Genomic DNA, 23,260 nt, shown 5'->3' on the forward strand with positions numbered 1-23,260 from the left:
GAGATCCTAGAAAAATTAGAGCCAAGCTACTGTTTCTACGAATGAGGTAATTCTCGCAAAAAAATGAATGCGTTATAAATAAAAATTTTCCTTTATCAGAGCTAGCTCAGTTAGAAGAGACCAGTTGGAATGAGCCATAACATAGTGGGAGCCAATAGGAACTAATCAAATTCTATTTGGTTCCAACTGTGTTTTGAACCATTTCACTAGATCTTTATTATAACTGGCAGAAACTAAACTAACTTAGGATGAATAAAAGACAGAAGTCTACAAATGGTAGAGAAGAAAAAGAGCTAAATTTTTTTAAAGTGTTCTTCTCTAATTCTAAACACTTTTTTTTTTTTGTCAATATGGGTCACGGCATGTGGAAAAGCTAAGGCTCTAAGGCATCAGATCTGAATGGCTGTCTAAATATGTCCCTTCTTTTTAAAAGCACATTATCAGTTTCATCACAGAGCCAATCCATTGTACACTCAAAAATTTGAGGTTCACAGCACCATAGTAACCTACACTTTCCATCAGGAAAAGTTGCCACTGACTTGGAAGACTGATTTAGGGCTGGCAGGGTGATAAATTATTCTTTAAAAAATGTCACCTTGGCCCTACTTCTTATACTAAAGTACAGATAAGCTTCGTTGCACATTCACAATGGCTAAAAAGTCTCACCTTGTTTCCGGAGAATCCTATGAACTCCAAGAGCTTCAAGATCCGCGTTGGGAGTTGAGAGATCAGCTGGAATCAAACAATGAAACATCACTTAAGCCTCCAGTCCTCCACAGCTGTTCATTATCAGCAAATGCTAACATCAATGCTAATGCCACTAATGCTACTCATAGTGATAGTGGCTGTGGACTTATCACCACCACTACCATTGCTACAGCACTAACAGAGGAGCCAAGGATCCCTCTCTCACCAAGTTAAATGCTCCAACGCCCAGGTGAACACCACTCTCGAAGTGTTCTTTTTCCTTTGAACTCTCCCAGTTCCTTGTTGCCAGCATTTGCATACATTCCCTGCAAAAAGAAAGAGGACAGTGTGACTATAATCTAACTGGTTCACATGTAGAAAGACCTAGCTATGGCCAGCTTCCCTCACTTTTTTATGCAGTGTGCAACAATGATGTGGTTGACAAACAAGGTGCTCGCGCTCAACATTCTTCCCCTGAAGCCCTTACAAATAAACGGTGTAGAGCAGAAAAGGGGAGCAGAATAAACAAAAACAGACTTCAAATTTCCTTTACTTGTCCATGTTTAGGCACACAGAAAATGCAATTCCAAGCATTGGTTCAGCAATTCTTTTACTCATATGAAAGGAATTTGAATTTGTTTATTTCGTCACTAAATGTATGGTTATGTCGCACATCGTCCATAACGAAAAAGCAAGAGCCATGGTTTCTTAAATTATTTGTGACTGCTTTGCTGATGCAGCCCCAACGCAATATTGCCGCGAATGCAATGCAAGACGCGACTAGATTTAACTCGATTGATCGCATCCAGGCGGAGCCGATTTTCCATATTTCTTGTTTCAAGGACAACCGAATCACAGCAGCGGACTTCCATCCAGCCGAGGAAGCACACAGCATTACTGCTGAGCACAAGTTCAACATTTCTTTAAACGACCTCTTCGCGAGTGCTTGTGAACTAAGCTGCATTCGCAAACTTTGTACTCAAGCGTAAGCAAGTAATACCTTCATACATCGCGCCTCCCACGCGTTTATTTATGCTGTAAAGTTACTAGCTAAACAGAGGCCACTGTAAAATTTATAAACTTTGTTGCATATATACGCAGTGATACGCCACGGGGACTCAGAAAAAGCACGTGCGTAGTGCAACGATACCAAAGTACGCACAAAAAATGTCGAGAAAAACCAAATTTAAGGCCGCCTTAAAAATTCAATAAGGCGAGTATGGTAATTTAGGCCGAGTACGCACAGAAATAGGCCGATTTTCAAAAAGCCAGTGGCCAAGGCCTTTCCTCGAGAGCCATAAAACTCCAAGCGTGCTTTCCCGCACTATAAGTGTTAGTGTGGAGAAGCCACACAACCGCGCAAAACTGCGCGAGAGGCTTGTGTTCGCCGCATAAAAAATTCACGGAACGCAGTTTTCGTCCCACAATGAACACCTCGAGCGCCCAAGATGACCGTGACGCCATTGCAAACTGAATATTCCAACGGACGCTAAATACGCAGGTTTATAGCGGTTCTCGGCCGTCAAAAAGGACATTAAGGAGAATTTCTACCATGTAGTCAAAATGCACTTATGTTCACTTAGAGTTATTTTCTGTAGAACAAGGACACTGTTCACTGTCTGACCTTTCGCAAGAGCTTCAATGTCTTCTATTTATGAAACTCAGAAGCGTAGAAGATATCTGGTGTCGCTGGCGACCCAAGCCGGGCATCGCGTAGATTAGTGCCGTGACATGCAACACTACGGCTACACTATTTTAACACGTAACCCACTCTGAGTATCTTTTTATTATTAGGTTTGGTGCTGATACGTCTGTCCCAAGTAATTATGGTATCGTTTCTCGGCGTGAAATGATACTGGTTCGAAAGAGTGGGAAATATAAGCATTAAAATTTTCAAAACGCCTTTTTAAAAAGAAATAAAAATGCGCAAAAGCTTACGCAATATGCACTGATAACAGCCTGGAGAAACTGAACTTTAGGTTTCTGAGGTAAACGCGCGATGCAAAATAACGTTGTTGGACAATATTCGGGAGCATCGGGCTTATTTCTTAAAACTCTCTCCATTTCCACCTACATGTGTACTCATCATATTTATACCCGAAACAAAGTGTAGGCTTTGCGCTTCAATGCACATCTCTCCAATTTTTTGGTAATATCACGGCAGCGTCAATCCGACGGTCATTCAGCGTCCCATGCAGGACCCCAGAAACGAAAGAGACGAGAGTAAGTGCATGCGCACAGAACGCTTGCCAGTTCCAGCGTCGTCGGCTCGGTTGTTCTGCTGACGTGACACAACTCCCTCTGCTCGCCTGCTCGCTTGTGCGCACGCGCTTATTCTCCTCCGTTTCGCCTCTGCGGTCCTGCATGGGAGGCTGAAAGACCAAAACGCCCGTCTGGCCGACGCTCCCGCGATATTAGCAAAAAATTGGTGAGCTGTATACATACTCCGTCACTTGCCTTCATCTCTGTTTGCAACACTGTATGAAGGAGCTGTACGACATGACGCGTTAAACAGGTGCATAAGATCGACTTCCATGCCATTTCAAGCCGGACTTCAAGTGAAAGGCAGCAGGGCTCACTTGTAAGACTGGTAACAAGACCGGATCTTGAGTCCGCCCTTGATGAAGGTCACCAGGCTCTGGTCTTCAACGAAGGTTAGAATGGCGTTCTCCAGAAGGCACTCGGCGTAGCACAGCTCCGCGTGAATCTCCTCTGAAAACGCGGCCAGAAGGCGGGCGATGGTTAAAACCAAGCCGCGCAAGCTGGACTCGCTCAAAGCTCTCTGATCGCAGTTTTAAAACTTTCCACAGCTATGGTGCATGTACCAAAATTCAGAACTCTGAAGCAAAACTCGGTAGGTTAGCCGACTCTCGCGCCACCTGTGGCATTCAGACAAACTACTAAGAGCTGCTCAAATCAAGGCTATAGTGGAAGAAGGAAAGTTAGACATTTTTTTTAATAATTCATGGGCAGTTCATTTGAATACCACAAGTGGCGCCATTTCATAAGACGCCATTTCCAAGAGGAAGTTTACGAATTAGATAAAAAATAATGTTCAACTTTGTCCACAGTACTCATCCTGTTATATATATCTTACGCATGGTGTAAGTGTTGTAGTCTGGCCGGAGAAGCATCCGGGCCACGGCCGAGGTCCTGCGGCGCATCCGGTTGCAGACTTCCACGCCCTGCCGGATGGCTTCCTGTGCACTCTTGATGTCACTCTGCGCACAGGAGCATAAAGCGCCGAGAGCACGGGTTATGCGCGCACGAAACGCGTGTCCATGTACGGTAATAGCTGAGGCTTCAGCGGCCAGCAGCACAGCACAGGGTTGAAAAGTGGTCGAATCGAATACTGGCTGCATATGCTGCAGACTTACATATCCGTTACACAGTGCTAGGTACACTTTCATTTGCCTACTGCATGCTCTGTCGTTTGCAAACGAATTGCGGCGTTTTGGACCACAGTCTACGCATACCTCTGCGTTTTCTCGCCTATTTGTCGACGTTTCGTGCAGTTTTCTGTTGATTTAAAAGAAAACATTCCGTAGAGGCCTTCCGCCGGGTCACTGGCCGTAGACCGTGGATGTAAAGGGGGAAGGGTTCCTAGGGAGCAGTTACCATTCCTCTTCGTCCGCTGAATATGCCACGACTAAAGTGACAGCCTTCTGCCAAGAAGGTGTTGCTTCTGTGCGGGCGCGGCTCGCAGTCCACACGCCTCGCAGTGTTCCACCACCGTGCTTCGACCCCTGTTTATTTGTTTGACATCCCCTTTGTGCTGATTCATTCTTTCGGGGAAGTTCTTGCTTTTGCTGATGTACAACGTCAAGCACTTAGAAAGGAACCTTGTACCACGCCTTCAGCCTTTCCTTTCGAGTGAAGGTCTTTTGGGCGGATTAGGAGGCGTCCGATGGTGGAAGTCGGTTTTGTGTTCCGTTCGTACCTCTTCCTTTCTGAGAACACGGGCCAAGGCTCCACTGACGCGTTTTATATAAGGGATGCAAACGCGCTTTTGCCGATGCAACGTGCTTGGGCGAGAAGTGGAATTATTTTTGCTTTTGTTGGACCTTTACTGGATTTGGATGATACGCCAAGTAAAGGAGATGGGGTATCCTCTTGTTTTTTGGTTTGGACGTCAGAGAGAACTCGGTTCTTTTCGCTTCTTTTTTTTGACCCCCCCCCCCAATCCATGGTGTACGGCCAATGACCCGGCGGCTGTCTAAACAATGGTTTAAAAAGGCAAGCTGCAACTCACCCGCAGTCACATCTGATGAAGGAACCATATGGGTTCTATAACGTCTTTTTTTTTTTCATTTTTTGGGTGGCGTTCTTTCTAGCTTAAATTAAAAAGTTTTCTGTTGAGATTGTGCTCTGGCGGGAGTAATTGTTCAATCAGCCTTCCTTTCTTATTTGTAATCTATTTCAGATTCTCAAGCTGCCTCTCTCACTCGCTCCTTTTCTTTTCTTGCTTTGTTCCTTCTTTTCCCCGTGACTGCTATTCCACTGAGTTAGTCACCTAAGCTCAGATGCTGGCCAGAGTCATCGGGTTACTTTAAAAACGGCGTGGGTAGCCGGAGTAGCGAAGCAGAGAAACAGCTCTGCGGCGTACCATGTCTATGGTGAGCACGGCTTGCATGAACATGATGGTGGACTGCCCCAGGGCATGGTACATGCTTTCGTGGGCTCTGCGTAATGGAGAGAGAGTAAATCACAAAACGATGGTCTGCAAGAGAGCCTATCTGGCTCCACAGGAGAGGCGAGATAAGAGGACCATCGGGGGAGGCTCACTTGGGCTTCATGCGCTTGAGCGCCTCGCCGAACTGGTTGCTCAGCAGCAAGTCCAGAGCGCGCGTCGCCTCCTCAGCCTCCAGCTCCACGCTGAGGCTGTCCGCAGACCGCGCCTCGATCCTGGAGAGGGAGAAGGAATGGGAAAAGGAGGTACGGAGCAGGAGGATTGGCGACAGTGCAGCGCAAAGGCAGGAGGCAAAAAGCCTAAACGAACCGGCCAAACCAAACTGCACGGACAAGGCCGAGCTAACGGAACCGAACTGGTCTTGTGCCTCGGTTTTTCGCAGGATTTTTGCTAGAACAATCAGTTTGCGTTTGTTTGTTTGCGTGTGTATTTGTTTGTGTGTTTGTGTATGTGTGTTTTGTTTGTGATTGCGTTTGTTTTCAAAGACCCACGGAATTTCAGGACCATCAAGGCCCTTGGAAAAACTGTTTCATATTCAAAGACATTCAATGCTTTCAAGGACCCGCATGGACCCTGAGGGAGGCTCGTCTTAGCAGCTCACGACTCTCAGAAAACTGCAAGCGATTATTTCGAAAGCACGAAGCTGACCGCGAACAACACTACAGCATCTTGGGGAGATTCCACCAGGGACTCGAAGATACCATGTTCTCCACATTTTTTCAATAAAATTGTTTCCTCCTCACTATCCTTTCTCCCTACCGCTTCCCTCTTTATTTCACGTTCACTGTCCTCTCCTTGTCCTTTTACTCACGCTAGCCATGCTCAGGTGCTCTAGGTTTTGATTACAGATGCCACGGTACCTCTTCCTTCCATTGTTATTTTTATTAATAAAGGTCCCCTAATAATATTGTTTCATTTTCCTGTCTCCGTAAGAGCAATGGCACATAAAGTATGGGCTTTCCTCTATCCTTACTTGTAAGCATTAGGTAAACATAAACGTGGTTATTGAGCGAGGATTCTTTCCCCAGCCTGACTAGTGCTCTACAGCGCTTGGGGCAGCACGGATTCAGCATTGCGTGAAAATATGATGACCATTATGAAATTTTTCGCCGACGGACTTAACTGCTCCCCAGTAAAAATTCTATCCGCGTGTATGTAAGCACGTGACATCTGCGTGTGTGGCGGTTCATGGTTTATCACCAGCATCAAGAGTAGCCTGACAGGTATACGGTCTTTGTCAAAAGTATACAGCTCACGGGATTTGTCTCTGGGTGCTGCAGTGCGGCTACTTATGCATCCCCAGCGTTCCAAACCTCCGGAAGGAAAAAGCAATCCTTGTACTCACTAGCCCCCAAGATAGGATTTCCGGGCATTTAAGACAGCCCCAGCGCATGGCTCAGAAAAGAAATCACTTGGGCTGCATATTTTAACGCGAGAGCTTTAATGTTCTCTTTCTGCAGACAATCTGACGTCGTCGACGACGGCGCTGTGAGCGAAAAATCGGCCGGGGCAGGGCGGCCCAGGGTGGTCACCCTGCGGCCAACCTGGAGCGCAAGATTCTGTTCGGCCTCGAGCAACTCGCCATGGTCCAAAAATGGCCCGGTAACGTGATCTTTTCACGTCATCCTAGGTCACGTGACCTTGTGGCGTCATCACAACCTTCTCACCGGATTGTGAGCAAACTTCCCACCGTGGCAGGTGACAGTCAAATTAATTACTGGTCGCGCGATGTTGTTCGGGGAGAGCTACCTGGGACTCACAAGGCGCACCTCTGGAAGCACCTGACATCGCAGGGCAGTGGCGCATCGCTTAACCGCTGTATCATTGCGCCATGAGTGGTGTATGAGAACTACAGGGACCTATGAATGTAATGTAGAGAATGGCCAATGCCGCATATATGGGCACTAACCCATTAACCCTGTCACATCATACCTTTCATAGTGTCCCATCATCATAGTGTCCCCTCCAATTTTTTGGCAAAGGCTGTACGCATCCCGGGCAATCAAACATCTCCAGCCACCATTAGAGAGTGCCGCCCTTTCCTCCTAGCAACTGACCGTGACTCGCCATCGGCAGTGCAAAATATAAACGGGGCGTGAGGCACATTATTGTAAACAGTAGCGAACTGCAAACTAAGCCGAAAATAATAACGTACAGAGGTCGCCATTGTGCTCAGGTCCTTCTCTCAAATAAGCGCGTAATTAGCACGGGCCATGCTTTAATAAAGCTCCTGCTCTCCCAGTTATTGATGAAATTTGCGGTATTTAAAAAAAAGAGACAAGCTGAAGGCTAGTACGTGTTGTAAGAAGTGAAACTTCTACTTTGACTTAGAATTTTTTCAGTAAAAAAGGGGGGCACTCAAAATCTGAAAATTTACTCCGAAATTCGGAGGAGTCATCAACGAAAACATTTGCCGAAATTATGCGCACTCCGCGCGCTGTACGCGTGATTAGCCAGCGCCCGCCGATGCCCTGAGGCCTCACCTTGGACTGGAGACATCGAGTGCATCCTCGAACACCTGCACAGAAGACAGAACACAGGAATCAGATGAGAGGTTGCGCAAATCAGATGAGAGGTTGCGCAAAGCAACAGATAGTATTACGTGCACACTGAAATTGACATCTTGCAGTATGTTTAGCATCATTGCATTTAACAAAATGTAGCGCTCGTACCAAACCTCTTTGCAATCCGCGGTTTTATTTATAGCTTCGTAATGACGAAAGTACACTGCCCGTTTGCTTTCGAAAATTCAAGCCCGCCTATAGAAACGCGGTTGTTCGTGAAGTGCTGTATAAAGCACACCGGTTTAGCATTCTTTTGCGAGAAATCGCAAGTCTTCCGGATACAGTGTACAAAGTTCCAAGGCCTAACCTCCATGGCCACCAATCCATTAGAAATGGTGGTGGTCACCAAATCAGTTGACGATTGTGCAGAAGAGAGCCTAATGCAGCAACTGCCTTATTTGCGTCATTATTAAACCTTAAAACAGGAACCACTAAGAAAGAGTGCAATCTGGGTTTGATCCCAGCAGCATTTATGTGACCTAACCCAGTCGAGAAAAAAACGATAGAGTCGAGTCAAAAATGCGAAAAAATGTCTTGCCACTTTGCCGAAACGACAAATTTGTTTGTTGTTTTGTAGTATTCTTCTCTAGTAGTGCAGTTTCTTCGTTAGTACTTTTCTGTAGTTTGTAGATACCTTTCTGTAGCAAGTACACAAAATTTATTACTGCAAAATTTTCTGTTGTTACAATTTACCATTAGCCAAAAGCGCTACAGAAAATCTTGTGACGACAGAAATTTTGCTGTTGTTTTTTCGACTGGGCGATGCGTTTATTTAACACATAAATCTGACAAAATGTCAAGCTTAATAAAGATCATGTACAGTAAATTTTAGCGTAAACTGTAGGTATTCCGTCAAGTTTAACAGAGATCATGTTCAGTAAATTCTAGCGCAAACTGTAGGTACTGACTGGTGCTGGGACTTGTATGAACTACAAAGTTTGTTGAGCAACGGTTCTAGTGACAAAAGTGCAATGTCTCAAATCCCCTACCAAACCGAAAAGGACACGGTTTTCAAACACTTGTTCCGTCGCACGGGCATTCGAAGTCACTTTACACACTCACTTTGCTCACTTTAATCACTCACTCAGCCCACGCACTCACTCACTCAGCCCGCTCACCCACTCACTGACTCATAAAACATTCCGAACAAGTCCTTAATTAGTTCACACTTGTTTGGTCACCCACGCGCAGAGGGGTGACACTCAGCTACTCACAATCAGTGCAAAAGTTAACTTAAGCCAATTGTTTTCCTTTTAAACGAAGAAAGCAGCACGACTTACCAACAAACTGACAACAAAAGTAAAGGAGAACTAAGCTGCGCTTCACCGTTACTCTGTACAACTTTGCCTGTGAAAAGCAAGACTCGTACAGTCCCTTCAAACAAGACAGTTTGGTTTTATGCACTGAAAAAAAAAAAAAAAATCCTAACGAATGCGCGTTGCCGAGGCCCCGCAGCAAATAGGACAGAGAATCAAGCAGAACGGACAGGCTTCTTATGGATACATATTAGCACCGTGTATCACTCTTCGCCGCTGGCGGCATACCGGAGGAAAAAGGAATGGGTGACCCAGGCCACAGGAAAGAACTTTCGCAGGAACCGCGCCCCTGACCGACTGACATGCGCACACGGCCGACCGAGAATGCCAAGAATCGATCGGCCGCCGAGCGACCTCCCGGACACAAAGATTGCCCGTTGTATAAAATCTCATCCGTGGGCGCCACCGCCACTCCCCTACGCTCCTTTCCTTCCCCCTAAACTGCATCCGCCTCCAGTGAAGTGGCTGCGTAACGTACGCCAGTGTTGTGCACTTAAAGCAACACCGAGGACAAACTGAAGTCGGCCAGTACGAATGAATGAGCAAATTTATTTCAGAAAAGGAACACCTGAAGCTATTCTCTAATGAGATGAGGTGGGGTATGAGATTAGAACTCGCTTTTAAGTTTCTTGGGTCGTTCTTGGCCTGCTTTGTTACGAGGTGGAGTTCAGACTCGTACACCGATTTAATTACCGCGTCCTACTGACAAAGAGGTGTACTTCGATTAAAAAGAGAGCTCTAATAAGATTTTTTTTACCACCAGAAAATACAAAAAATTAAAGACAGGTATCAGTGCACACCGTTTTCAAAAACTAAAATCAGTGCATTCGAGTGCTTTTTTTAACTTCAAATCACACAGCTATAAACTATTTTCGCGGTCAAGTGAACGCCAACAGAGCCTCTGAAAACCAATCTGTCCAGGCAATAATTCGATAGAGTTGTCCTTATTAATCTGTGTTTTCTATCTTTAGAGTGACGCGCAGTATATTAGAAAACATAGACAGCATAGAATTTAATTTTTTTTTCTGTCATGCTGTTTCGTCTTCGCTTTCAACAGCAAAAAGACGGCTGCGAGGTACAGGACGCGCTCAGGTCCCGTGAGGCACACAAAAAGTGCAGCACGGTCGCTGCTTTCTTCGTATTAATTCGCATCAACTTTTGCGCAAACATGCTGAAGAGCTAGAATGACAAAAATGAGCAAGCAGCCATTATATCGCAGTTTCTGCACGCTTCATGTGACTTGGTGTCCTGAACACGTCTCGCTCTTTATAGCCGCCATTTGGATTTTGAAACCGAAATGATCACGAAAAAAAAAATCAATTACATATTATTCAGCTGCAAAATTAGAAGGTCGTGGGTTCGGGTCCCACCTGCGGCATGTGGTTATTTTTCTTATGTTTTTATTAATCTCGCATCGGTGGAAAAAGAAAAGATATCCCCTATGCTCACTGGTTTCTGTGACTTGGCTTCCGCCATGTGCGTTAGCTGCCGTAAGTGATTTCCATGTTGCGACTCATGTATTCGATTATCCAGAGCATCACTAAATGCGCACTGGAAAAAATTGGTTCCTAAGCCGTAAGAGCCGACGCTTGCGCCAGCGAGGTCTCTCCCCCTCGCGAAGGAGGAGGAAGGTGAGCAGGCGGCGATCACAGCATTAATTTGCGCACCGATTAGCACCGAATGCCAGCCGTGCTCTGAGCCTGGAGAGGTCGACGATCGAAGAAGCACGCCGGCGACCACTCCCGGCGACGCCGCGCGGCACCGCCGAGTCAAGGCAATTCCAGCTAGACTGCCGTTGGTCGAAGACGCCGGTCCTTATCGCGTCCACCGAAGCCAGAGGCCAGCCCAGAATCCCGCCTCTCTACGCAACTCCTCCTCCCTCCATCACTTTCCTCCCTTAATCACCAAGTGAGCGAACAGCCCGTCGGGCTCTAGCTGCGTCTGTTGCTGCTGCCGTGCGCGACAGACTGCGAGCTTAATTGCGTATTTGACATTGCAGGGCACATGGTCGATCGAGTGGCAGTTTTTGCTTTATAGTTTGCTGGGGGCCGACTGATAAAAGGCCCGCGTTCCCTCGGTTACAACACGACCTCCGGCTGAAAAGTTCTGTTTTCGTTACTCTGGACATTTCGACGGCAGAGGTCTTTGTCTCCTCGAGGAGACGCAGCTGGACTGATGGTGATGACGATGACAACGAAAAACTTAGTTCTAAAACACGCCGCAATCTCCCTCTCTCTGTTTAGTTCAACCGCGACGGCCTTCAGTGAATGTTTTTTTTTTCTTTAAGGAAATAAAACGAGCAGCGGCTCTCTCACTTCTTGGTGGACAGCTCAACCGCGCCCTGAAAGAAAATAAGGAAGGAAGGTGAGAGTGAAAGAGGAAAAAAAGAGTTGTGTTGTGTGGTGTTGTGTTGGGTTTTATGGTGTATAAGCGATTCAGGCTATCATGCGCCAAACATGAGGTTAGAAGTCTTTATTTATTTATATGATAAAAAAATTCCGATCTGCACTTTATTGAAAACATCTGCTCCATTTAAAGAACAAAAAACACAGGACAAATCAATACGAGCGCTTTCACCTAAAATTAGTTTTGAATGGAACGGCACGTGCTCATTGTAAAACAGAACAAAATGTATTTTCCTTAGTGTTTACAGTTTCCTGAGAGAAAATATAACATGGTTTGCTGTTAGCTTATTTAGTCACTATGAAGTTATGAGTAAGGTGTGTGTGCCCTATACGAAGCCGGCAGAGAATCGCTTCCTTGAAACCTTCCTGGCGTGTGCAAGACTTCCATTCACCAAAAAGTGGCTTTACCAAGTGCAGCTAGTTATTTGCTTCGTTCTTCCAGACTGCCATTTTTCTTAATTTAGGGTGTACTATGTTCATGTAATCATTAAAGGGCACATTCAATTTCTTTATCTGCATGCCAGGAGCTTGAGCAACACACAAGTCTGCTCTCTCGTTGTATTTTATTCTGACATGACAGGGTACCCAGCGGAGTTTTATGTTTTGTCCTTGAGCTGTGGATGTTACTATGTTGTGTACGATGCCATCAAGTAGAGGAGTGATTGCATTTCTAGAGTGGAGAGCTCTGAGTACGCCTAGCGACACTGTGTAAGCAATGCTGCTTGTGAGGTTCTTGTTAAGTATTTTATCTATGGCCACACAGACTGCGTGACATTCGGCAGTGAAGATGGATGCGTACTGTGGAATTATTACTGTTTCTGTCGAATTCCCTCGCACCACTGCGCATCCAACATAAAGAAAAAATTTGTGCCGTAGTAGAGGGCTCCGGGATCATTTCGAACACGGCAGACTGCTGCTAAGATTACTGCGCCTTCTCTGGTCCCGGGTTCGAACCCAGGACCAGGGAGAATTTTTCTTTAACTATGAAGATTTTGTGAAAACTGCATAGCTTTTCTCTGTAGCCGTACAGCTACGCTTGGGTGGACGCTATGACTAATGGCTTTATTTTACAAGAACGTCAGGCATCGTACTGTTTTTTCCTTCGTTTTCCTGTAGCCGCTATACTGCAGGCAGAACCCTCCATTCAGATTAGCCACAAACGTGGTCGTATGCGGTAAGGTAACGAGCCAGCACGGACAGGCACAGAATCCAAAAGAGAAGGCCGTCACACAAAGAAAATGCTTAACAAAGAGAAAAAAAGAGGGGATAGGGGGAAGCGATATTATCGCAATACAATCCGCAGGAAAGCAGGTTAGTTCAGCGAAATCGAAGCCGACAAGTATTAGCGGGCAACGAAGACAAACAAAGCAAAATGTCTCTTCAGCTACGACAAACTGACGGTAATGGAATCAGCTCTGTCCAACGAATCCACGTTGTTTCCCTGAATTCACGTCGTTTCCGCTATATAGGGAGCTGCTGCAGACGGCGATTCGATATACCAGGTGTCCCAGCTAAATGTAACCGTAGTCCTTCAATGCTTATTGAAGGACTATGGTAATATTTACGTAAAGTGGTTTTTTTACCGGCCTTTAACCATAACCCGCACAATAAGAAAAAGCTTCCACATGACAACTGTGCCACTTCAACGTCCCAAGAAGCGCCTTAAAGAATAAAATTCGATTTTCTGAAGTCCTCTCCTCGATGAGACTTTGGGTGCATATTGGGGCAGAGAAGTGAGCGAGCAGCTGGTCACGTGATAACTTTCTTTTAAGGCCAATAAATGAAGCTACGTAAATCGTAACTTGACGGAAACCGCACTATTAGCGGTTTTTCGATGCGATCTAAAACTTTTTCATTGACACTTTCGTCCTGAAGTCAATAATTAAAAAGTTAGCTAATTAAACTTAACTAATTAATTAACCTTGAAGTGCAAAAAAAATACTCAAGACTAGGCCACGCGACTATGACCAACCCTCAGTTGGTTTCATTGGACTAGGACACTGCGCCTTTTTTAAACATTTGGTTACATTGAGCTGGGACATTTGGTATACGTTCTATGTAAGCGCGCTGCAACGCGGGTGAAAGGAAATCCCCGTCTTCCTCGCGTTCCCTCGTCAACGCATTCCTCCAGAAGCAATGCCAGCCCTCGCAGAAAGCGAGCAATAACGGCGCGCCGTCCCGTCTGCCTCAACAGCTGGACAAACAGTCGACGTCTGCCTCGCGACGCGCACGTGTTGTACCTGTACGCGCCCGAGGCAGCGGCCGGCGGGTCGATGGGAACATTCTCGAGTGGCAAGCTTAGGTCCCGACGCCCACGTGCTTGGAATCGAGCGAAGGCTAGATTAACCCTGCCGCGCTGCGCGCGACAGGTTCAGTAAAGGTCACCCACACCAGATTACGTCAGGTGCCGGATTCTGAGCAAACCCCTAGCTCTCGCCGTGTGGAAACAGGGACGCGACGACAATATGCGGCCCTGTCCGAAGTACACCACGCAGACGGGAAACAAAGCCTCGCGTGTGGGCGCATTTCCCGGAGCAAACAATGGGCTTCGCGAAAGTGGATGAGTGGAGAAGGCTCCTTGGGCGTTACTTGAGAAGGCCAGAGTGGGTCTGCTTCAAGCGCGTCAAGGAAGTATGCTGGTAAATACAAGTTCTCTAGTTACAGCACATTAGCTGGGGCGACGTTAAGGCGGACTTAGCCTTACTTAATTCACGAAGCAAGTGGCATAAAGAAGCAAAATTAATAGACGTCACGCGTGCCTCCTTCATTAATTGTTGAATTTAGTATTAATTAATTTTGAAGGCAACACCACCTAGCCCAACTACATGCGTTAAGGTTAATCTGCACGTATTGGAAAAAACTGCGCACAAAACACAGAGGACCAAAAAGAAAGAAAGACACAGGACGAGCGCTGACTCACAACTAAGGCTTTATTCATAAACCCGGGGTATATGAAAGACGAAGGAAAGGCATGATGTCCTGTCCCTTTCTTCTGATCCTTACACCACCTTACACGTTATGAACTTACACTAACACGCCCAATTGAACGTTCTACTAATCTGCCCGTGCTCACGGAGGCCCAAAGTGTACATTTTTCCGTCGCATTCAGCGAGTGATGAAAACATATGGTCAACAAAAGCGATACAAGACTTGCCGGCAAACGCGTAGGCGAAACCCTGCGCTCTTTAACGCAGGAAAGAAAGAAAGAACCTTCCAAAAGCGATGCCCCGACTCGGTCGGGAAGAAAAAGTTGAGCGCCAGAGGAGGCCGCGGAAGAATATTCTCTGGGGAGCCACACGCTGGCGAACGTGACCGCCGTGCGCCGCATGACGCCCTGCCAGCCAGCTGACTGACTGTCCTTGCAAAAAAACTACTACCGCGCCCGTGCCAAGCACACGCCGGCCGAGGTCGCCAGAAAGGCGAAGCGCCGAGCGAGTCAAAACACACGCACACACACACACAAAAGAAGGAAAACAGAAGGTAGGTGCGCGGTCAATGTTTTGCGCGGAAAATCGCGCGCCGTTGTGGAACGCGCCCCCGCATGCTACAGGCGTCACGCAGCCAGTGTGTCCGATTAGCCACGAGGTTCGCCCTCGGCTCGGTTTTCGCGCTCTGCATGCGTTTCTATTTCTCTCTTCCCTTCTTTGTACTTTCCTTTCCCTCCTTCTTCCCTTCTTTTTCAAGGCACTGCGCCAGTTTTGGTATGCGTGTAAGGGATCGAGATTGTGAGAAATAAGAGCACCTAGCAACGGAGCAGCGGTGTTTGTTGCAAGTTCGTCAGCCTCCCGTAGGCGGCTGTCGCAGGGCTGAAGAAGTGGACAGGTGCGCTAGTCGATAAGCGTGGTGACCAGACGAGGTGACCTGACAGCCCTTGAATGCCCTGACGTGCATCAATGCACAGCTGTAGACGTAGCCCTTAATTTTCTCTCTTTCAAAGCGGTTGGTATCAGCTTAACATAGATCGAAAACGGGAGAGCATTGTACACTTGAACGGGACGCTTATCAAGTGGAACACAAAACTCCTTTGGCGCGAGCACCCACGACGCCACGTGGGTTTCAGACGAGGAGCACAGCCTAAGTAACGGCGGACTGCACAGCTGCCTGTGACTTAACTTTTACTGTGATGATCCTTTTGTTTTCTCTTCTTTTGAGTGTTTTGTTGTTTTTTTTTACTGCTCTGTTTCTCGCTTTAATTTTTTTTTTTTCATTTATCTTGAATTGGCATTAAGCCTGGCAAAGCTTTGCTGGCCCGGGAACCTTCTCTCTTTCTTCTATGTTTTTTTTTAACGTTTTCTGAAAGGGCAAATCAAAGGGTATACGCAGCCTGATGAGTCTGGAGTCTGGCTCCATCGAAGACGGGGTCTCTAGTTATTCGAGCACAGGTGGAGAGACACGTGTTCTGTGCGATGTGAGTGCACGTTAAAGAAACCCGGGTGGTCGAAATTTACGCACCCCTTCACCACGGCGTCCCTTATAGCTTGAGTAGCTTCGGGACGTAAAACCTCCATAAACCAAACCAGATCTCCACTACGGCACCTTTCTTCTTCCTCCCTCTTTTATCCCTTCCATTAGGGTGCGGTTCTGGTGTCCACCGAGATATGCGAGACAGTTACTGCGTCATTTCCTTTTCTCGCAACCAAGTTTCATTTTCATTTCAATTATATCGCAGCATGAAAACGAAAGGGGGGGAGTGACGAGGCACTACGAGGTGATTGCCACTACTACTGCGTCAACAATCGGCATAGAGCATTCTGTCCAAGTCAACGAACACGGTACTGGTCAGTGCTATACCAACCCCACTGCATATCTCGACCATTGTTATTAAAGTTCTGTGAGCATGCACTCCGATTCTTAGGACGCAGCTTCTCCAGCGTCCGTAAGGCAAAAAAGCAAAAAAAGCTTGTGCATATTCTCCAAATATTCTATTGCGCATTTTAAATGTTTGGAAGTCTTGAAGTGGTAGCGAATATTGCTTCTTTAAGATTTCTGCTATCTGAAGCAAGCGTTCGCAATGAGTTTGCTCTGCAAACAACCGGAGCTACAAGGTTCTGAAATTAAATAAACAGCGCACTTATATAAAAAAACCACGATGTCCTGCTTCCGTTTTTCTATTTCCATTTCTTTTTGTAACCATGGCAACACTGTAAAATGGGTAGCGGGGAACCTCAAGATTCCAAGGCCTACAAATGTGAAGTCACAACAAATTTCCTGCATAAGGTTAGGCACAGCCCCAACTCTCGCACTTTCGCGGCATCCCTCCCGTTCTATATCAAAAGCCGCCGCGGTGGCTCAGTGGCTATGGTGCTCGGCTGCTGTCCCGAAAGACGCGGGTTCGATCCCGGCCGCGGCGGTTGAATTTCTTTGGAGGAGAAATTCGAGGCCCGTGTACTGTGCGATGTCAATGCACGTTAAAGAACCCCAGGTGGTCGAAATTTCCGGAGCCCTCCACTACGGCGTCTCTCATAGCCTTAGTCGCTTTGGGACGTTAAACCCCATAAACCAACCAACCGTTCTATATCAAGTAAAAAAAAAAGAAGAAGATAATCAAGAAAAATCGTTAAGCGCGCAGTCAAAACTGCAGAGTGCCAATCTCGGCTGGATACAAATATAGCACGTCCCGACCACGTACGACGCGCCAAATAGCAGCACTGAAATAGACGCGCAAAAAAGAAAAAAAAAAGAAACGAGGAACACAACCACGCTTATCTGCACGTTGGTCCTTATCACTAGCTACGGGCTTGCCCTCGATCGAAGCGTCTGCGAAAGTGCTGGCGGCCTTGCTTTCTGGCCTCAACGTCGGTCAAGGCGTTCAACGCGAGGGCGAAACGAAGGCGTGATTGCGAGCGATATAAATGCGAGAGGAAACATCGATCACTTGAACACAATAACAAGCAGAGGAGACATCACATAAGGAGGCCTTTCGACGGTTTAGTTGAGGTGTGTCTAAAAAATAGACGAGCATCTGCAGTCAGTCTTAGGAGCGGTAATTTTTATTGCGCTTGTTACAGAAGCAAGCAGAAAGTAGCCTTGGCGTGACCAGCCTCACTTTCGACAATAACTGATGGGCACGTTGGTCTGACATGATTTCTTGTGAAAAAGCGCAACGGCACAAGGCCAGAGGACACAAAGGACGATACACTTTCGATTCAGAGGCAAGTTTCGCACTCCACGGGCTGAAAGGCCCGCAATTTCTTTATTCCCAGTGCACGAAAATTTCCAGCATTCAGCCATACAGACGCGAGGGTAAGTTGGTTACCTGCTTTCAACGTGCACTGGATGCTTTCGGCAATGCAACGGAATCGGCAATGACTCTATACACAAGCCATTCCACCAGCTTACAAAGTGGTAAACACTACAGTGGTCCTTTTTAGACGGAAATGCTTATCTTGAATTTTATGGGTCGTAACAACAGTGGAACTCTCATAAACATGGTCAGCATACTTCTCATATACTCTAATGCCTTCGTAAAGATATTGCCTGTTGTCTGTCTATGAACAAAATTCTACTAAAAGTGTATGGCTATAAATCTGTAGATTATAATTCATAGGGTGATGTCTATAGATTAATCTGCAAAATTCATTTATAGAAAGCCTATAGGTGTCTATAGACTAGACTAATCTTTAAAATTTTAAAATCTACTGTGCGATGTCAGTGTACGTTAAAGAACCCCAAGGTGGTCGAAATTTCCGGAGCCCTTCACTACGGTGTCCCTGATAGCCCGAATCGCTTTGGGACGTTGAAACCCCCATAAACTAAACTAAAATTAAGAAAGTCTGGACAGTCGATAGGTTGGCTATGGAGGAAGAGGGGAGGGATGGCTTCTGCTGTCCCCTTAAATTTGCCCCGCAGAGACGACAGAAGGGTACCGAGACGGGCGTCCGCAAAAAGTAAGCTGCGCGTGGAGAGGCCGCGCGCCGTAAATATAGCTCGGCCAAAAAACGCAAACGCGTCATTAGGGGCGACCATCAAATCGGGCGAGCCGCGACAGTCGCCAAGCTCATCCCTGGCTATCAGCTCCCCCGATTCCCCACTCCTCACCGTCTCCGCAAACAAAGTTCTCGAGCATGTTGATCAGAGAGCGGCGACGACGGCGCCTCTCTGCGCGTGCCAGTACCGCCATCACGCGGTGATCACCATTATTAGTGCATCCCTATGTATAGGAGGCGAGGACGACGACGCGACATGCTTCTTGGTGGCGGGGAACAAAAAAAAAAAATAAGTCGCTGCCGGGTTAGGGGCGGTGCGCGAGCCCAATCTAGAAACTCCGAGCGATTTTCTCGGGCTGATGTGTGTGGCAGGGCCTCCATCGGCGGTGTATATGTATGTATAAATAGGTCGAGAAGAGCGAGTGCGGAGTCATCGGAGACGAACGTTCGAAGGTAATAATTAGAATCGGAGCCGCGGACGGAACGTCGTCCAGAGTTGCGGAAAGAGTCGTCATCATTTACAGTTAAAAAACGTTGTTTAGTTTTTTCTACACTAAGTGAACTTCTGGGCATCGCAAGTGATACTGAATTAAAGCAAGGGAACACTCACTACTGACTACCGCTGAGTACTGGCTGACTACAGCCCACGAATACCGTCATTACACATCAGTTAAAAACAATATTTTAGTTTATTTGTTGAGCTTTATTACCCCTGCGACACAGCCAACTCGCAACTTTCTTGAACTCCCTTGACCTAAAGGAGCGCAAGGCAGTTTCGCCTCAAGGAGTTCTCGCAGCGTCACACGGCCTGTAACGAACTTCTCAACGGATCCGCCAGGCGCTGTTCATTCTGTACAAACATATAAAAGAATAACGCACGAAACAACTGATTTTTTCAATACTTTTTCTTGTCACAGAATGCAGCTGTTACTTGAGAAAATGTTTGCTAAAAATTTTTACAATGAAAAGCACAGCGCTTTTGTCCGCTGTGTTGGACACCATGTACGGCATCGTGCAAAGCCTGTGCAATGGGTTACGACTCTGCGAATTTTCCGCACTGACGCTTGGGTTGCATGAACGCATCGTTGTCCTTCATGTAGTGCTACATGGTATGAAGGAATGCTACACGGCTACACGCGCAAGCATGCGTGTGAGAGATGAGAAAAGACTTGAAGGTTTGGTTTGGTTTTATGGGGGTTTAGCGTCCCAAAGCGACTCAGGCTATGAAGGACGCCGTAGTGAAGGACTCCCGAAATTTCGACAACCTGGGGTTCTTTAACGTGCACTGGCATCGCACCGTACACGGGCCTCCAGAATTTCGCCTCCATTGAAAAGCGACCGCCGCAGCCGGTTGAATTTCTATGGCGTACTCAAGGGAAGCCGTCAAGCGCCTAATATGAGAATATGGTGGAGTCGCTAGAATCCAATGTAAGTAACCGAGCTTGAATATTTTATGCGATAGAAACTAAACTAATGTAATTACTAGTAAAGATGAAATTACTGCAGAAAACGGTGTTTACTTGTTTACTTACTCCGAAGTAAAGCATATTGGAAGCGATAGCACAGGAGATGATCGACCTCCTTTCACTAGAAACTTCTTCAAACTTCCTTGCCTAAATGACTGCCTGGTGACACGGCGCACATCTCCCTCGAGACAAAGACTGCCTTGGTTGAAGGGCGGTGAAATGAGTTCAGCCATGCGCGTGTGATAGGGGCATAACAGTGTAAGAAGACGTATCCTTCGCCTGGGAAGCCACTGGGGAGTTGCCGGAAAACGTGATTCAAGCTTACTAAGCTCAAAGAATAATCTTGGGCTAAATATTGATTGGCTGTGCCCTGTCACATTAGGCTCAACTATACGATAGCGGTGCGGCTTCCTCCGTCATTTTACTGAAAGCGGCCCCATAGAACGCAGTCAAGAAAAGATGACAAGCTGACGCGACTGGCAGCGACTGTGCTTCGTCGACAAACGCGCTCTGCTCCTCGCGGCGACTGACGGCCGACCACACAGACAGAGCCAAAGGCTCGGAGCATCGAGCGAGATCGAAAACAGCGGCTCGCCAGGTGTTAACTCAGTGTAGAACTTGTGTGTTTGCGCTTGTGTGCATACCTCATGGCACCTTTCCTCTCCCATGCCCCGGTCTACATCGCTCCACACAAAGGGAACGAGCGCTGTCGCCATTTTATAAATAGCATCCCACTGTAAGCGAGCGAAGACCCGCGGGGAACACAGAGGGGTGGGGAGCGCTGTTGCTTGCGAAGAACAGGAAACGCGGAGAAGGTTCCTTGACTCCTGCTCGTCCGCAACGTGAAGTAAGCGTGCTCTCCTCTTTCATCCTCATCCTCGTACTTATTCTTATCCTTCTTTCCCTTCCTTTCAGCTCGCCATTGACGTTTCTTTCACTCGTCTGCGAGGTCGTTCTTCTTAGGCAGCAAACACGTTTACGGGAACAGAGAGGAGTGCCTTCCTTGTCTCCTCTCGCCTGGTTCTTGATGACGTATAGTGAGACGGTGTGTGTTTGTGTTTAGACGCCAAGGCGGCCTGCAAAGGCTGCGACGGGCCATTGTATACTGACCCGGCCGCCGCCAGCTGTCTTGACGCGCGCGCCTGTCAGCTGACAAGTGCACGGCGGGAGCTGCTGCTCTCTGCGGCGGTCGACAGCGGTTATGCACGCGACAGGAGGCACGCGTAGAGTTGCTTACAAACACAGGGACGCGCTGAAGAGAGAGAAAGGAAATGAACGAGGGAGAGAGGGAGGAAAACAAAACAGACCCAGCTGGATACTCAGAGGCTGTTGCGCAGAAACTGTTGGAGCAGGGACGACGCAAATACTGCGAGGCAGAATATGGCAAGTCCTGAAAGTGTACCGTCTTTGGCAAAAACCTGAGGGGACACTTAAGGGTATGGCGCAATAGCATTAATGGCTGCCTTCAGCGGCGTGGTGTCCTCATTGTCTATCACTTCACCTACAGGCTTTGCCTACATGCCCATATATGCGGCTTTAGTCATTCTGTTCTTTACATTCATAGATCGCGTGGACTCCTAGTACCAGTCCTAGCCCAGTGGCGCAGCGATTAAGCGATGCGCCACTGCCCAGGCAGGTGGCTGTTTCAAACACAGCCACCAGTGAGGCTTTTGAGACGCAAGTCGGTTTTCCCGAGCAACCTCTCGCGACCAATCATTAATTTAACTGCAGTTTGCTCACAATCCAATGGGAAGGTTATGATGACGTCACAAAGTCAGGTAATCTGCTCTTTCACTCACAATGTCGACGCCATATTTTTTGCAGAACGGGAGCCTTAAAAGTACCCAGGCAACAGGGGAGCCCTTACGGCATCCGTAAAGATTACAAGGTCTCGAAAAATAAGGTTCTCCTTACCTTGCAAAGATTAGAGCTCAAGGGTTGCCGAAGTGCTCCATTACACGGTTGAGAATAAAACCTCGCTGCTAGTTACCTTTCGCAAAGTTCGTTGAGACGCATAGGGAAGAAGGCACTGGGCTCCCGCCGTGTCCTATTGATCCCACTTCAGGTAGACTACGCCATTGACTGCCGATGGCTGACGCTTGGGAGTCAGAAGGGTGGGAGATCGGGCTGCTGGTGCAGGTATGTTCTGAAGTGCAGGAACGACAGAGACACAGAAAGAGACGAACGCGGACAAGCGCTTCCGACTGGTTTACTCTGTGAAAACCGCGAGCGCTTTGCGCGTGTCCTTAAACACCAAAATGAGAGCAGCAGCATGCATACTTGGGCGGGACAGCTGTGTGATACCAAAACAGAACTAGGGATACATGTGCGCGATTACCGTGCGACAACAAAGAAGGCAAGCTCTTTTTTGGTTTATTAAACTGACGGTGAATTGACACGGGTGTTTCCGAGTGGCGCTCCTTTCTGTGATTCTATGATTTCTCGAGTCACTTGATCACGACTCCTTACGATGATTTGGCACTGATTGCGCGACTGTGCTCACGACAGGCTGTGTGAGCACAACAACAATGATAGAATTTTTCCGGCGGCTTCTTAGCCATTCACTGCAGAAAGGGCCTCAACTGCGTTCCATTGCTAAATCAGTGCCAAATCATCGGAGGGAGTCGTGATCAAGTGACTGGAGAAATCATCAAAGCACAAAAATGAGCATCACTTGGAAACACATTTGTCAGTTCACCGTCAATATTATCAACAAAACAATAGCGTACCACCTCTGGTATCGCACGGTAATCGCGCACCTTCTGTTTTGGTATCACGCTGTTATCTCGCCCAAGTATGCATGCTGATGCTCTCATTTTGGTGTTTGAGGACCGGCATAAAGCGCTTGTTGTTTTCACACAAAGAACCAGTTGGAAGTAGCGGTCGTCCGTGTTCGTCTCTTTCTGTGTCAGTGTCGTTCCTGCGCTTCAAAACATGACCTGCTTGGGAATCTTTTCCCGGGTTTTCTTAGCAGATATCGTCGGGTAGATAATGCTATCAGCAACGCTACAGTCAGCCATACGTACAATGGGTGTCATAGATTTCCTGCCTCTCACACATGGCGTAGAACACTTCCCCGTCCCCTGTGAGGTCGCTCTCATCCTCTTGCGCCGCTTCAACGAAACTGCGGTACGTTGCGTTAAACGAGCCTTTCAAGTTCGCTCACGTCGTGATGGGTCCAGGAAAAGATATTGGACATGTTGGAT

The 23,260-nt window shown here is 47.2% G+C and overlaps 1 protein-coding gene across 3 annotated transcripts in view; it reads right to left on the reverse strand.

Moving 5' to 3' along the window:
* Window positions 1-23,260, reverse strand: part of LOC149365329 (tetratricopeptide repeat protein 39B-like) — a 107,742-nt gene that overhangs the window by 10,674 nt on the left and 73,808 nt on the right. For all 3 annotated transcript variants that reach the window (XM_089541950.1, XM_089541956.1, XM_089541960.1), the window contains exons 2-8: window positions 7,861-7,895; window positions 5,473-5,592; window positions 5,294-5,369; window positions 3,785-3,908; window positions 3,267-3,399; window positions 914-1,013; window positions 667-732 (exon numbers count right to left, since the gene is read on the reverse strand). In XM_089541950.1, coding sequence (XP_089398076.1) covers window positions 667-732; window positions 914-1,013; window positions 3,267-3,399; window positions 3,785-3,908; window positions 5,294-5,369; window positions 5,473-5,592; window positions 7,861-7,895 — 654 coding nt within the window. The remainder of the gene's footprint in view (window positions 1-666; window positions 733-913; window positions 1,014-3,266; window positions 3,400-3,784; window positions 3,909-5,293; window positions 5,370-5,472; window positions 5,593-7,860; window positions 7,896-23,260) is intronic.

This window comes from Amblyomma mixtum, chromosome 1 (assembly GCF_055824585.1).
Source record: "Amblyomma mixtum isolate Tamu chromosome 1, ASM5582458v1, whole genome shotgun sequence".
Lineage (NCBI taxonomy): Eukaryota > Metazoa > Arthropoda > Arachnida > Ixodida > Ixodidae > Amblyomma > Amblyomma mixtum.